At 39.6% G+C, this 16,922-nt stretch overlaps 1 protein-coding gene across 2 annotated transcripts in view; it reads right to left on the minus strand.

The window, feature by feature from the left end:
• Positions 1–583: 583 nt before the first annotated feature.
• LOC133535383 (la-related protein 4-like) overlaps positions 584–16,922 on the minus strand; it is a 32,062-nt gene continuing 15,723 nt past the window's right edge. For both annotated transcript variants that reach the window (XM_061875180.1, XM_061875179.1), the window contains exons 6-15: positions 16,714–16,824; positions 12,041–12,094; positions 11,336–11,554; positions 11,153–11,247; positions 9,390–9,605; positions 6,182–6,236; positions 5,919–6,083; positions 5,719–5,837; positions 3,837–3,996; positions 584–3,367 (exon numbers count right to left, since the gene is read on the minus strand). In XM_061875180.1, the coding sequence (XP_061731164.1) occupies positions 3,005–3,367; positions 3,837–3,996; positions 5,719–5,837; positions 5,919–6,083; positions 6,182–6,236; positions 9,390–9,605; positions 11,153–11,247; positions 11,336–11,554; positions 12,041–12,094; positions 16,714–16,824 (1,557 nt within the window). In that variant the 3' untranslated portion in view covers positions 584–3,004. The remainder of the gene's footprint in view (positions 3,368–3,836; positions 3,997–5,718; positions 5,838–5,918; positions 6,084–6,181; positions 6,237–9,389; positions 9,606–11,152; positions 11,248–11,335; positions 11,555–12,040; positions 12,095–16,713; positions 16,825–16,922) is intronic.

A 16,922-nucleotide genomic window follows, 5' to 3' on the forward strand; every position in this document is an offset into this window, starting at 1 on the left:
GCCCTAGTGTGTGAATGCTGTCTATCTGTGTTGGCCCTGCGATGAGGAGGCGACTTGTCCAGGGTGTACACCGCCTTCCGCCTGATTGTAGCGGAGATAGGCATCAGCAACCCCAAAGGGAATAAGTGGTAGAAAATGTATGGATGCTTTCAGGAAGGCTTCACGGTGGAATAGAGGTTAGTGCGTCTGCCTCACAATACGAAGATCCTGAGTAGTCAGGGTTCAATCCCAGGCTCGGGATCTTTCTGTGTGGAATGCGTGGGTTCCCTCCGGGTACTCCGGCTTCCTCCCACTTCCAAAAACATGCACCTGGGGATAGGTTGATTGGCAACACTAAATTGGCCCTAGTGTGTGAGTTGTCTGTCCATCTGTGTTGGCGACTTGTAAAGAGTGTACCCCGCCTTCCACCCGATTGTAGCTGAGATTGGCACCAGCGCCCCCCGCAACCCCTAAAGGAATAAGCGGTAGAAGATGGATGTTTTCAGGATTTTTTTGTTTTTATATGATTATGGTTTATTTCGAACATTGTGAGGCATTGTGTATATTTTCACAAAGCACAATCAATAATAAAGTAAAACATCACTGTATGATATCCATTTATGTGAAACCAAATTGTGTGAACATACGTTGGGATTCAAAATAAAAACAATGAAATAACTGTGCTTTACATTCACAAGCACAATTTGTCTCATATGCGTTAATGCAGCATATATTTTTTTTCACTACTAGCAAACAAGGCGTGTCCAGCGTGGTAAAGAAGTACTTTTCAATGAACCACCAATAATAAGGCACTTGAGTTTGCTTCAGATTTTAAAAAATATTGTTGAAGTTGTGACTGGATGTAACATAAATCCATTAACATATACAAATGACAAACCTAAAAAAAAGACCACTTATGACCAGCCTCGAAATTAAGACAATTAGTCATATCTAAATATTTATCTGCCAACATCTTTATGTATATTTACACATATTTAAGACATAATCAGTTTGTTACAACACACACAAATGTCTACTATGGAAAGAATTACAGTAACACACAAATAACTACCACATAACATTTACAAAACCAGAAAAAGTGGGATAAAGCCGGTATTTCAGCAGTCCACTTTTAAATGTAGATCTAGAACAGGGGTCGGGAACCTTTTTGGCTGAGAGAGCCATGAAAGCCAAATATTTCCTAATGTATTTCCATGAGAGCCATATATATATATTTTTTTGAACACAGAATACAACCAAATGGGTGCATTTTTAAGTAAGACCAACATTTTTAGAGTACAATAAGTCTCTTAATTCTTTTTAATAACATTGGGTTTCTGAAGCTAACCAATAATAAATAAAATACTTATTACCATTAATGTGACTTATTGAACAGATGCGATAGAAAATGGATGGGATGGATTAAAATGCATGGGAATGTTTTATATTGCGAACGTTATTTTCAACACTGCAATTACCACTGAAACTATTCATTACTTATGTTAAGCAATGTCAGCTAAGATTTATCTGAGAGCCAGATGCAGTCATCAAGAGACACAGGTTCCCTACCCCTGATCTAGATTATAGTTGCCTTACAAACATGTATTTCATTTAAAATCTGATCTCATGTTATCAGTCATGATTTCATTCCTATGCCATATGCTCAATGAAACATGACGTTTGAATTTGTTGAATTCAGAGACACTTGGCTCAAAAAGGTGTTTCATGTTTTAAAACTAGCTGAAGGTGAATTCGACACATCAGTTTACATAAGACAACTCAAAAGGACGCTAAGTGCGATTAAGGTGTATCCATGTACCGAACGTGATATGAGGGATGAAAGCGACCTTTTCCTGAGTACTGCTGACCGTGTATAAGTTATCATTCTCATGTCAATCACCAACAAGCGTATAATTCATTAAAGATACATTCACGACACAAAAAGCTGTGATTAAACAGCAAGCCAGCATTGCAGAATATCCCAGTGAAACAACAGCACCTTAGAGGTGGGCAATTAGTACATTGACATTATAGAGGTTGCATTTCTTACTAGTAGAGTGGTACCTCGGTATTTATACGCCTCATTTTACCTCAAATTCGTTGACTAAAACGTTCACCAAAAGTTTGCCCGCGTTTTCATCTACTGTCTGTGACAACACAGCCAAATATTGCACGTAACACGTAAGCCTCATTTTGCGGATTCGCGTGCCAAAACAAATCCCAATCATATGCAGCATGAGTGCAACTGTGTTAGTCTGTACATGTCTTCATAACACGGTAGTTTTAATTGAAAAGGGCTGCAAAACAAAGCCACCATTGGGCCGAAGAAACGCGAGTGCCAGCACTTTAACACTATTGAATTCAGGACAATGTCTTGTTATTCATGTACAGCATGAGCGCAACTGTGCCTGTACATGTGTATCACACAGTAACTACACATCTGTGCTTTTTTTTTTTTAATTGAGTAGTGCTGTGAAACAAAGCCAATATGGGGCGGATGAAAGTTGTGTCAGCATATCAAGAAACCCCATTTAATTCAGGAAAATATTTTAGTCAGCAATATTTGAAATAGGTAAAAGTTATGCTAGATGTTATTTATCCATTTCATTTAATATTTGTATGCATTTTGTATCCTTTTATGCATTTAAACTAATAGTGATTTGGTTTCATCCTTATTCACCATTTCTTAATTACTTAAACGAGCTGGTGTTATGTTGCTGACAGAAACCAGACATCACATGTACAGTACAAGAGTGAAGTTATATTTGGGACAGAAATGTATCATGCTAAACAGAGTAAGAGATTTTTTGTTTTGTTTTAAAGTATGCGAGCATGGTTGCGACTGTTGAGGATTAAACCAGAAGCTGAACTAAAATGGTTTACTCGCACAAGTTTGGTAAGTCTAGTCTGTCCTATACCTGAAATCCTCCTGTATGCACTAGTTTTGTATACTGTACATGCTTATATTACCTATTTACACACATATCGTGTCAGCTTATCATGAAGTGGGGATTGGTCCGTGTGGTTATTTTGGCGATATCGGGGGAATGTTTTGTTCCTTGCCACTCCTGGCTCCACGCTGTTGGAAAAAGTTTTTGTTTGTGTATTCCCCTCGGGGATGCTCACGATTCTTCAGCCCGCCACCTCCGCTTCTGGACCAGCGATTCAAGCCACCAAATGAGCGCAAAGCTTGACGAGGAGGGGCATTGTTCTCCGATTTATCTGCAGCGTGTCCGTTGGTGCAAGGATCCTCCCCTCTGTTGACTTTGAGCTCCTGAAGGGGCTGGAAGGCCGTAGAGGCGGCGGTGGCTGGAGACGGAGTCTGTAACGGTGGTGCTTCCTTAGTCAGCCGCTGGCACACTTCTGCATAGCTGAGCTTTCTTGGCTCCTGTTTAGTGTTAAGGAAACTATTTATAGACACCTAATATAACAATCATAATGGATCAATTTATACTGACAACCAGCATCCTCTGCAGTAAACATTTGTGTTTAGCATAGCAGGGCTATTATTTTTACAAAAAAATAGACCAACAAATGCCGACTTTCCGGACACCAAAAGCACTGACACCTATTATTCATTGCAGTCACACGTAATTTGGCTGCCAATTCGCATCAATTATTTCACAAGTATTAGCTGAAGCATGCAGTAAAATTAATGTGGGATCAGAACTGATGGAGCATAAGTTGGCAGCTCTATCCAACAAACACACCTGTAACTCTCGGTCACCTGTCAAATCACCAACATTGCCACAAAAGGGCCATCTTTTTACAATGTTTTCTAATTTTCTGAAGTCTCTTTAATTTTGTAATTTATTGAGGGATGAGTCATCAGGCTCCTATTAGAAGTAATACTTTACCTGTTCCAAGGTGGGAAAAGGGGGATCTGCTACATTGGAGGCGCCATGGCTACAGTTGGAGGGAGAACCTTCCGTAGGAGATTCAGGCTTGACAGCTGATGACGTGTCCTTTGGAACAGGAGCGTTGGCCTCGTCCATCTCCTTCACTGGCAAACGCATGCTGAAATTCAGGTAAATGCATATTTTTGGTTAGTTTATTTTATGCAGTGATAAAAGAAAACAGAAAATATGTTAAAGATAACTTAAAATTAATAGCAAGATTAAAAATATAAGAATACTGAATAGAAAAAAACATCTATTGGAGAATTATATAAGAGATTAAAGATGAAAGTATAAATCATTTCTGTTTTAAAAACAAACCTGACCTTAATGTGAATCATAAATGGCAAATCTACTTAATAATCAATGAATGAAATATATTGCTTGATATCGCTAGAATTTGGGAACATAATTAAAAAGCTATTAGTGTCCCAACCTGATATATGTAGTGCTAGTAAATATTTGAAATTAGTAGGGATGCTCCAATCGGTTACTGATAAGTATCCAATGATTTCTGTGAAAAAGTATGTGATCCACCAATGACCATCACAAGAGCCGATGCCCTCTGGCTGATAATTTATTTTGGCTCACAGAGGCGGCTAGATGCTAACTGTGTATGTTCATAAACAATGCAAAGTTGCTCCCCTAAGTTAACAATCATCTCCACAACTGTGGCAAATAAACTGCATTGTGTTACACGCATCATCACTGGAGGGACAAGTCTAAACATGTTCTTACTCATCAAGTAATAGAAAGCGGAAGCAGACTATGCATGATAATTGCTAAGCTAGCTTAAAACAATAAAGTGCTTAGTAAACTTAAAAGTCTAGATGGAACCACATTACAGCAGAAAGTAAGCAGCTGTTAAAGGAAATTAACAAGTACCTTAATAGGAATCTAGAAACAGATAATCTAACAGTGCTCTGCTGCTGTGAAAGTGGCCAGGTGGACATTTAAGGGGAGGGCAAATTGACCTCAGAGTTTAGTAAAAATTTAGATGGTCATTTATGCTTTTATTTACTTATTAAGTACTATAGACTGTTTTTCTTTAGCTTTATATTATAAAAGAAAAAAGGAGAAACAGTTTAAAGGTGCCGTTTCCTACTTCCTTGCAGTCACATTTTTCAAAGCAAAAAATAAGACCGCCAAGCTTGTTTTACCATTAGTTGTTTAACAGAACACATTTGTTTGACAATTGTCTACATTAATACCATTTACAAAGTGGATGCAATACATTTTTTACCAGCCGGAATAAAATGGTATTTACGGCGGTCAATCACCCGGTCTCGTCAACACGTACGTGCAGGAAGTGCGTGCACACTTATATGCAACAAACAATTTGCAGTCATGCTGTTGCTATGATAGAATATACATTTAATGACAGCCAACGCTAGCTATTCAAATTGTTATTAGCTAATGCGCGTGCATTTGTTTCGTACGTTTGTATGTACTTACGTCATTACGTATGAGAAGCCATGAGAGGGCAGGATATAATGTGTAAAATGCTATGGAAAGTTGGTGCTCTCTAGGCATCTGTTAAGTGTTGCAAACAGCTCCTTTAAATGTGTTGATAATGTTACACTGTCAACCTGATTTAATATGTATTTGGTATTGGTTGATATTATTCATGGATGATTGGTATTGGAAGTTTAAAACCCTGCTCGAACAACCCGACAAAAACGTGACAGCAAAGAGTCGGTTAAAGATGACCTTCCATCTGAATGAGTCTTATTTGCTTTGATGTAACTTTTGTTCACTTCCTTGATATCTTTTTTTTTACAGGTATTTTAAAACAAAATGAAGAACTGGACGCAAAATAAACAGAGCAACTACAAAAAGGTACCTTGTAACAGGCTGTGCTGGTGTTTGTGTCACCACTTCACTTGGCTTCACATTTTGTCTTGGTGCTGGAAGTTCTGAGACGTTTGGGGGTTTCACTTCATTTACCTTGATGGTTACAATCTTGATAAGAAAAATTCAAAGATTATATTACACATTTGCCATAAATCGCCAGGTATTTTGATTTGAGAGAGCATTCGTTACCTTGTTGGTCACTTTTAGACCACGTACAACGTCAGAAAGACGCATCTCGGGCGTTGTCTCCTCCGCTACACTGACCACACATCCTGGCAATGGAGGGAAATTAGAAGCTTCCAGCTCGAACTTTGGTGGAGGCGGCAGCTCAACTTCCATCACAGGGACGGACCACTACAATATTCATTTCAGCAAAAGATCACATTTTTGGCACACAGAAGGAATAGTGTCTCTAATTTAATTCTAATGTGAATAGAGGTAAAAATGCTGACCGTGTTCTGTTCATCATCTCTTTTCCTCCTCATGCCCCTGTAATTGTTACTTCTCCTAGGATAAGAAGAGCATACTGTTATGATTATATAAAGTGAATCCCAACAAATTTACAACCCAGCATTTGCAGCCCTCCATTTATTTACGCTAACAGCCAATCAGGTAACAGTTTCAACTATCAATTTTGGTTATGCCATCTAGCACTTGATTCTTTACATGGAGTGAAAAGAGAAACTAAAAATAAGTGCTGTAGAGAGCTAAGAAATTGTCAATAAAAAAGAAAGTCACCTGAACAAAACGTCAGTTGTGTAAAAATGTTTTAAACAGACCGTAGTCAGACCAAGGCGTTTGTCATCAATACTACCTTACCACTTAACCGCTTTCCTTTCTGCCTTGATAGCTGAGGGGATTATAATCACAGGTACGTTACATTTTTTTTTTAAATGTTTACATTAAATTTATTTTTCTACTGTTCCTTATTTTCATTAGGACACAAAAAATAATATTTATCGTTATCGACTGATATAAAACACTTATATTTTGATAGTTTTACCAGCCTAAATGATAGTCTTAGGGCTGCAAATCTTTGGGTGTCCCACGATTCGATTCAATATCGATTCTTGGGGTCACTATTCGATTCAAAATCAAATTTTTTTCCAATTCAACACGATTCTCGATTCAAAAAACGATTTTTTTCCTGATTTAAAAGGATTCTTTATTCATTCAAAACATAAGATTTCAGAAGGATCTACTCCAGTCTGCTGACATGCAAGCAGAGTAGTAGATTTTTGTAAAAAGCTTTTATAATTGTACAGGATAATGTTTTATCAACTGATCGCAATAATGTAAATTTATTTTAACTATTGAACGAACCAAAAATATGACTTATTTTTTCTTTGTGAAAATATTGGACACAGTGTGTTGTCAAGCTTATGAGATGCGATACAAGTGTAAGCCACTGTGACACTATTGTTTGTTTTTTTTTTATAAATGTTTAATGATAATGTTAATGAGGGATTTTTCATCACTGCTATGCTGAAATTATAACTAATATTGATACTGTTGTTGATAATATTTTTGTTTCACTACTTTTGGTTTGTTCTGTGTCGTGTTTGTGTCTCCTCTCAATTGCTCTGTTTATTGCAGTTCTGAGTGTTGCTGGGTCAGGTTCGGTTTTGGAATTGGATTGCATAGTTGTGGTATTGCGGTGTATTGCTTTGTTGGATTGATAAAAAAATTAAAAATAAAATAAAAATGAGAAATCGATTCTGAATCGCACAACGTGAGGATTGCGATTCTAATTCGAATCGATTTTTTCCCACACCCCTAGTCTTAATCATGTGCAAACCAAAACTGTACGACACGTAACGAGTATAGCAATCAATTATTTTGTTTTATTCACCATTTTGTGAGTAACAATTACAAAGATTTTTACGATTCCGTTTCAATTTTACAAAACAACTCAGTTCTTTATTCTATTTAGCGATTCTCACTTGGATAAAAGAATAAACAGTTTGATTAGCATCAACTTTACTTACAAACCCAACAATGATGTATTAAGACACCCAAAGCCTTGGTGGGTTCTCCAGAAAAATAAAATAAGTCAATACAATAATACAAATACTTTCTACTGTAAAAATAAACCAAATATTAAATAACATATTTTTTCAAAGAATATATGAGTAAAAGGTGTGCTGGGCACTCCAGCTAAATCAAGGCGTACTTAATAGAACATTTTCTAATCGCTTGAGCACAGTATAAGGCCCATTCATGGATGTTCTGTTAAGGTTTGAAAACAAAAGATTATGATACACTTTGACACTAACGAGAAAGCGCCATTTTAATTGTCCAAAAATAGAATTTTGCAGCATAGTCAATGACACCCTGCAAAATGACTCAGATCCACAGTTGCGTTGCACTTTAGTTGGAAAGAGCAGAAACAAGGGCTGCATGACTAATCAACATTGAATTAAAATCTCGGTTTTAATTAATGCGGTTACTTTATTGCACTAAGCTGAGTTTTGTTTTTTTATCGCCGTCACTGACATTTGAGTAACGGACATGTTTGTTAGCCAATCAGAATTGTTGAGCCTCATGTTTATTTGTCTCTTACTCAGGGAGAAAGAGGTCTCACTCGGCATCGCTCTCAGCACTTAAGTGCATTTATTTAACAGTATAATAAACTGAGCGCAGTGAGCCCTCTTTTCTTGTCTAGGTGGGCGGAGAGCAACATCGCCAGCTTACACATACAATAAGCACTTACAGACCACCGAGTGGTGAGAAGTGCTGCAAAGTCACAAAAATTGAGAAAAAAAAAAACAAAGAATACAAACCCAAATGTTCCTTCGTGTAAATAATAAAAAGTTAGAATCGGATGGGCAATATGAGTCTATCAACATGGACGAATGCGCGAAAATGCAGTGATGTCAAACAAAATTACAACGTACGACCCTTTTTTTTTTTTTTACAACTGGGGAATAATATGCACTTCAAGAGGTTCAATATTTAGGTTAAAATTTTGCTTACAGAAATGAGTTCATTTTATTTTTTTGTTTATTTAGGATGAGAAAATAATTTACCTTCCAGTTACATTACAATCGTAAACGATTTCACAGTAATGAGAAATAAGTTTATGGTCAGTTGCATAATTATGATTACATTATAAACAGTGTATAGTTTTATCAACTATTTTAAGAGCATGATGTAGACAAAAGCTCTGAATCAGTTTGCATAAATCCACATTTTTTAAAGTAAATTATTGCATATTTTTCTAATGTGTGTCACCTTGAGACAAGAATATGTTGACAGTCTAATAACATGTCTTCCTTCACTTATTCTCGCAGCTTTATGCATTTTTATACATAAAATTGAAAAATTGCATATCGAATCGCAATCACTGCGATGAGAGGGCGAATTGTCCAGGGTGTACACCGCCTTCCGCCCGATTGTAGCTGATAGGCGCCAGCGCCCCCCGCGACCCCAAAAGGGAATAAGCGGTAGAAATGAATGGATGGAATCGCAATTTGAGAAAGCTTTTTTTTTCAAACAGTGCATCCCTAGCGTCAAATTGTACACTGTGCAGTAACAATAAAGTATTGCCTGTTCTACATTTCAGAATTCCATACCAAGAAACACCACTTGCACCTATTCTGAACAAATACAACCCCAAAACCAACCCAAGAGTGAATTGTAAAAAACAGAACCACAAACCTTGTCCGCCCGTCTCCGCTAAGCTCTCCTGTGGGGATGGTGGCCTTTAGAGAATTATTTTTAGAGCTCATGGAGAGCAGGCTCACTGTTGTGGTTCCTGATGTCTGAAGGGGCTGTGAGTGGACAGGACCCAAATGACCATCCATCAGAGCAGGGGGAGCCAAAGGTGGGGAATTGAGTGCATTTGTAGGCCTAAAGGACCCCTTTACGTGATTTCTGAAGGAACAAAGATGATCAGTTTTCGTACAATCACCGTTTCGACATACTGTATGCTAACAAACAGAAGACGGATAAAAGAAAGACTAAGGGCCAGATCTACTAAAAGTTGGCGTGTACTAAAACAAATGCAAACTTGATAAACGCAAAACTTATCTACTAAACTTGTGCACAGAGGATTGCATCTCTTAAAGTGAGCAGAATAAGTAAGGAAAGTAATACATTTAGCTTATCTTTATGAATATGCAGAATATATGTTAATCATCACAAAACCATAATACTGGGAGGAGAGCATACATATGTAATTATATTGAACCCACTGAAATTTATCAAGACTAGTATTTTTGTTTTGAGTCTTTATTTAGTACGTTCAGGAAGGACATGCAAACTAAAGTTACGCACACGAAAAGAAAGGATAATTGCACTGTAAAACAGATGAACAGAAAATCCTCTGTCCGACATGTTTCAACCTATTTGGACTGTCAAAAATAAAATATTACAGCATATTTATTCAGCAATATCAATTTAGAATTTTGTAGATGCCGTGTGACTTAAGGGCTGCTTAAAACAATATAAATTGATTTGTTTTAGTGAGGGCTGGCGTTTCTTTTTAAATGCAGTTCTTTAATTTAGTTAACACATAATATATCTCCCATTTGAAAAAAAAAAAAACAAAAAAAAAAAAAAAAAAAAAAACTTTTCTGTATGCATTTTCTTTTGTTTCAGTCATTCCGGATGCATTAATGCGCCGCAGTGCTGTAATGGTCCACCACCTCTCTCCACAGCGCACCGTCAGTGAGCTAAAAATAGTTTGTTGTCTTGATTGCGATTCTATACTGCAGGATGGTGCATATCATAGATGTGTGATGCTAGTTCAACAACATTGCACACAGTTGGATCGCTTAACAACATGAATATGGGGTGTTTCCGTGGCCACAACCAGTAGTACACGCAAAAGCCTCATTTAAAAAGGCGGTCTGCACAAGTTATCAATTGTACATGCAGTCGTAGTAGATCACATGCAAAAAGCCCACCAAGAGTACACAAAATTTTGTTTTTTTGGATGCATTTAGCACCTGGTTTTTGGATCTTAGATAAAGGGTGCTAATTGTCCAATGTTATATCCCGCACTCTTACGGCTTCTTGGACGTAATGATGTACATACGCACATTATTTCTGGGGGTTTTTGCGTATCGATTTAGACAGTTAGCGGCTATTAAATTTAAATTCTATCAAAACTACATGACTGCAAATTGTATGTTGCTTGTCTTATACTACTTTTGTATGTGTGAACGCGCACCCCACACGTATGTGCTGACGACGCGGAGTGACAAACGTAAACACCAACCATTTTATTCGGGCCAGTAAATTTTTTTTAATACACAAACTTAATTGTGAAAAATCTAGTTTTAAAAACATTATGTTCTGTTAAGCCACTTACAGTAACATAAGGTAGCCAATGGTGTTCTTGTGTTTTTTTGCTTTGAAAAATGTAACCGCAAGCAAGTTGCAAACAGCACCTTTAACAAAACTTATAAGGAACCTACCGGTTCCTGCTCCCAGGTGGATTGGAGCTTGAACTTGCTTTGTAGTTGCCCCCACCGTTGTAAGCAGCCACAAATCCATTGTTAGGGAACGGTGCCTGAAAAACAAGTTATAAACGCCCGGTGTCTAGTTATAACTTGTACATAAATAAATATAACATTTGTTGGTGGTCTGTTGAGACTTACTAGAGGGGTTTCAAAGTAAGGCGTAGTTGTATGGTTCCAGGACTGGACCAGGGCTGGATACACAGGGTACTGCTGCTGCTGCTGAGCATTATACAGCTGCTGCATGTACACAGGTGAACTGTACGGAGCTGGTGGCTGAGAATGCTGGTTGTACAAACTGGAGTCTGCGCTGGTGAAGCCAGGCTTGCTGAAGAAGGTGTTGATGGCCTTTATGCGGGCCTAAAAAGACAAAATAGACTAGATGAGACTGGAGACTTTTTTGAAAAGTATGAGGCATCAATTTGATTGTTTTGCCATAGTAACGGTCATCTTTGCCCCCCTCAGATCTCATAATCTCATGGTCATTAGGCCAAAAAACACTGCCTCGACTAGGGGAGGGGTAGGGGTTGGGTAATGGAAAAAGGGGATAGGAGGGATGAAGATGAAAAAGCAAATAGGTCAGGAAGAGACAACAGCAGAAAAACAGCAAAGCAAAGTTCCTCCAGCCAGTGTCAGTGTATTTGGGACCTTCCAAGCGCAATACTGGTCATCACTGGGGCTCAAGATAATAATTATATTTTTTAAATTAATAATTCTGAAAATGGTTACAAGAAAAAAAGTCTTTATTCAGTGGAGCAACCAGCCTTGGGACTAATGACTGCACAGCAGTTCTGTCACACATTTGAGGAGAGGCTGCTGGGAACATAAGACACTCATTAAACTTACCATTATAGGTTTTCCCTGGAACACTTTTACTTCCTCCCGCAGATATCTGTAAGCCTGATGACAAAAAGGCAGGTCAAAACAAAAACAAACAAGTGAATTTAAGTATTTTTTCCTAAGTTTCTAGTTTGTGAAAAGTTGTTTTTTGTTTTCCTCATGTAAAGGCTGAGATATTTTTTGTCTGAGATGTATTTCTCTCGTAAGATCCCACCAAACATTCACTAGCATTAGATTATAGCTCAAGATGGACATAAATGTTATTCCAACCGTGGAAAGGAAGAGTGTGAAGGACAGGGCTGAAAAGAAGTGGATGATATTGACTTAGAAAGAAATCATCAAAAACATGACCGACTGTGTAGACAATTTTGTGAAGACGTTGGAGCACAGCGCTGCTAGTGTGTGCCATACTCGAGTAGAATGAGTTAATAAAAGCCGAGGATGTTAAGTATCCAAGTATCATTTATCACTGAAAATACGGAGAACCTGCTAAATGTTTAAAAAAAAAAAAAAAAAGCTTTGCTTTTCTGTTTCATTACTGCTTGTAGGGCAACGTTAACACATGTAATTAATAAAAAAATTGTATCGCATTATCATAAATGAATGACAATTAACCACAGTGGTTGTTTTTGATTGCCGGAAGGCGGTGCGCAATGCACAGGCAGGGATCACATCTCAAATCAAACTCCAACAAAACTAAAGGTAATTGGATGATATTGCTGCAACAAACTATCAGCAAATGGAGAACAAACTATGTTGGCTGAGTTTACCACAGATATAGTAAACAATGCCTTTTTTTAAATTATAGCCACTGTATGTAGGTAGGCCACTTAACATCTGTGAAGACCTAGTGCTGCAAAATGTCGTTCACGGCCCCCAAATAGCATCGTACTAACAGATGGTTATGGAAGTTAACAAATGGTTCTATGAAAAAAGGTCAACACGCTACCGTATGGGTCCCTCTTTGAGGGTGAGCTGTTTCAGGAGACAATGTAGCAAATTATTTTTAATGAACGGCTCTGCCTTGCCGGCACAATCAGAGCCTACACACACACACACAACTGTTCAAATGCCAGTTCAGTCTCTTCAGAGACTGAAGCCAATTCAGCCATTCTGAGTGATACTGCAAGCTAGCGTGTTGACCTTTGTTCACAGAACCACGGTTACCTTACTTAACCATTTGTTCTATTTCATATCAGGTAAACACGCCACTGTATTGGTCAACAGCAGAATTTTCCCTATATGTATCTGATCGTGGTACAGTGCCACGGGTAAATTGAAGCCTCCACACCTTAAAAATTAGGATTTTTTCCCCCCTGGAAACAAATTAAAGTAATCCATTGTACGAATGGAGGTACAACCTATATTATTTAAGCATGATTGATTAGTGATGCGCAGAACATGTGGCCACTGAAAAACCGCAAGCAAGACGCAGCAAGCGTCTTGAGCCTTGACGGTAAGACGAGGCGCCGCACCTTTGCATCAGGGGCTGGCGGCTTGGGTGATGGAGCGGCGTCTCTCAAGCGGTGGGACGCACACATCCCCGCTTTGCACACGAGCCAGACCCACCCAGCCCTTAGAGCCAGTCTTTGTCCTGAAGTTATGGATCTGACTTGCAGACTTCTTACCCGTAGCATTGTTCTAACGTGATGCCAGATAAACAGTGTAAATGTTCTGTTTTTTGCATGTTTATGGTACTTACGGTTCAGCCACTCTTTTAGTGTATTTACGGTACCTCCCAGCATGCATTGCTCTATACGCCGGCTCCGGTTGGGGGTCGGTTAATGTGAACGGCGGTGGTCAGTTTGTTATTGTGTTCCTTGAATTTACACTGAGTAAAATATACTTCTACAAAGAAAAATGTTGTCGTCATTAACTTATCATACAGCAGTCACGACTGCAAGAGAAAAAGGTTGTCAAATATGTTGTTTTAGGTTTGCATTTCATTGACTAAATGCACTAAGATGCATTTAACTTTAGTTTAGAATCAGCCACTCCGATTACAGTTGGCGCAACTTTTTTCATTGATGTGGTAGCGTCATAGTGCTGCAGCCAAACTTGACCAGACAATCATTGGATACATACTCGACTTTGTCCCACCCACGGACGATGGATGAGCAAATGAATAACAGTGATTGAAAAGGGGGTCATTGAGCTTCCGCATGATGATTGGATGACCTGTCTGGGCTGAATCCCTTTTAGACTGACAGCAAAATGAGTGAAACAGCAATGACAAAGACAGCAAGGTTCACTAGTCTGCTTTCAGAATGGTAGAAGCCATTGATGGAGCAAAATCTCGCCTGCAAAACCTTGCCAAAGTCCCAGAAGAGGCTAACAGGCCGTTGCACAAATGTTTGCTACGCCACCAGAGGCAGCTATTCTTCTGGTGGAGTGGGCCACCACTCCCCTAGATCGAGGTACCGTAAGACGATCATAGGCTAGTGGTATGGCCTCGACAACCCAGTGAGTCAAACACTGCTTGGACAGAGCTGGGCCCAGCTTAGCTTCCCCATAGCATACACAGAGCTGATTGGTTTAACAGGGCGTGGGGGGTCAGTGTACACCCCCAGAGACCAGGCCGGCAACTGAGCTGCCTCTGCAGATTCATGGGAAGGAGGCTGAAAGGGTTCCAGAACCAAGGGCCTCAACAAAAAGTGAAGGAATACATTTGGCAAAAAAAGGATTAGGCAGGAGGAGAGAGATGGCGGATCGTTCTCCTAATCTCAGACAAGACGGCTGCGCAGACAGGACACGCAGTTTGAAAACAAACTTCGCTGAAGCATGGCAAGGAGAAAGACTGTTTTTAGGTAAAGTGACTCCAGTCCTGAATTGACCAAAGGCTAAAAAGGAAGCGCTGACAGAGCCCAGAGCATCAACTACAAATACCATGATGGGGCAGCCGGACTGGGCGGCACGCCTGGACCACTCAGGCTCTTAACCAAAGGCCTGAGCATGCGTACTAGTTCCCTCATATGGGCTGTCTCACCACTTGGGTCTGCTGAACCCACATCATGCAGCCTTGCTGCAAAAGCTGAGGCATGGTAAGCTTGGCGGAGATGGTTATCAGTTGCCCTGCAGCACCTGTTAAGGAGATTTGCATCCTTGCCATTTCTTGCCACAGCTCCAGCTAGCATAGCAAAGGTAGGTCCAACTTGGAGGGGCCATGGCCACCCCATGTTTCCGCAACTGCAATGTTGACCCTATGTTGGGTCCTCGGGAGGGCTGTGGAACTAGGATCCCCCACAAATGCTGCAGCTGAGTCATAAAAACGGAGGACAGAGGCCCGTCCAACCTGTTTCAGCACGAGCCCCTGTCAAACATTGAAGCAGCTGGAGAAGGAACTTTGCAGACTAGCTGGAAGCGTATTGCTGCTCTCACAATCACAGCCCTATGGAGGCTACAACTCATTATATTACTTTAATTTGTTTTCACGAAATAAAAACCCCCCACATATTTTCAAGGTGTGGTTACCATGAAACTGCCGTGGCTGTGCTCCACATTCTGTTACCTTAAGGCAGGGGTGTCAAACTCAAATACAGAGTGGGCCAAAATTTAAAACTGAACAAAGCCGGGGGCCAAGGTTGAACAAATTAACCTTTTAATAGGGACCCAAACAAGTTTTGCAATGAATATTGAACAAGCAAGGCTTAAATAGGGCAGCACGGTGGAACAGGGGTTTGTGCATCTGCCTCACAATACGAAGGTCCTGAGTAATCCTGGCTCAATCCCGGGCTCGGGATCTTTCTGTGTGGAGTTTGCATGTTCTCCCCGTGACTGCGTGGGTTCCCTCCGGGTACTCGGGCTTCCTCCCATGGAACAGGCACAGCTTATATAACATAGTGCAAAATCAACTTTCAAAAAACAAACGATAAAACATCAGTGGTATATTAAATAAAATTTAATTTAAAAAATGAATGCCTCTTTTCTATTTGCAGCCTTCTGAGGTAAATATCAACATTAACTTTTTCCACAGGTTAATAAATTCGAAAATAAAATAAAAAAGAGGTGGGCGGGGTTTGGTGGTAGCGGGGTTGTATATTGTAGCATTCCGGAAGAGTTAGTGCTGCAAGGAGTTCTGGGTATTTGTTCTGTTGTGTTTATGTTGTGTTACGATGCAGGTGTTCTCCTGAAATGTGTTTTCTCATTCTTGTTTGGTGTGGGTTCACAGTGTGGCTCATATTTGTAACAACGTTAAAGTTGTTTATACGGCCACCCTCAGTGTGGCCTGTATGGCTGTTGACCAAGTATGTGTGTGTGACAGCTGCATATATTATGTGACTTGGCCAGCACGCTGTTTATATGGAGGAAAAGAGGACGTGACGACATGTTGTAGAGGACGCTAAAGGCAGTGCCTTTAGGGCACGCTCCCAATATTGTTGTCCGGGGGGAAATCAGGAGAATGGTTGCCCAGGGAGATTTTCGGGAAGGGCACTAAACTTCGGGAGTCTCCTGGGAAAATCGGGAGGGTTGGCAAGTATGAGTATTAGCGGTGAATGTGGTGTTACCAGCGGGCCAGCTCTAATGTTAATTTGATATTGCCTCAAGGGCCAAATGAAATTAAACGGCGGGCCAAGTTTGGCCCGCGGGCCAGAGTTTGACACCCATGCCTTAAGGGGAAACCTTGTACTGTGAAAAAAAAACTGGATATTTTTGACAATTGGATAAAAGTGATGACATACCTTCAGTGCATCCATATCAGACTGAAAGGTTATGTACCAGTTGCTGTTGTGTGCAAATTCCGCACTTAACACATTTGGGCAGTGTTCGCTTTTAAAAAGGGCCTTCACTTCCTGTAAAAACAAATTAAAAAAGTTGCTGAAGACGTTACAAAGCTACACTCACATTCTCACTAACAAAATAACTTTATATTAAAACAAAAACGCTACAA

Source organism: Nerophis ophidion, linkage group LG16, assembly GCF_033978795.1.
Source record: "Nerophis ophidion isolate RoL-2023_Sa linkage group LG16, RoL_Noph_v1.0, whole genome shotgun sequence".
Taxonomy (NCBI): Eukaryota; Metazoa; Chordata; class Actinopteri; order Syngnathiformes; family Syngnathidae; genus Nerophis; species Nerophis ophidion.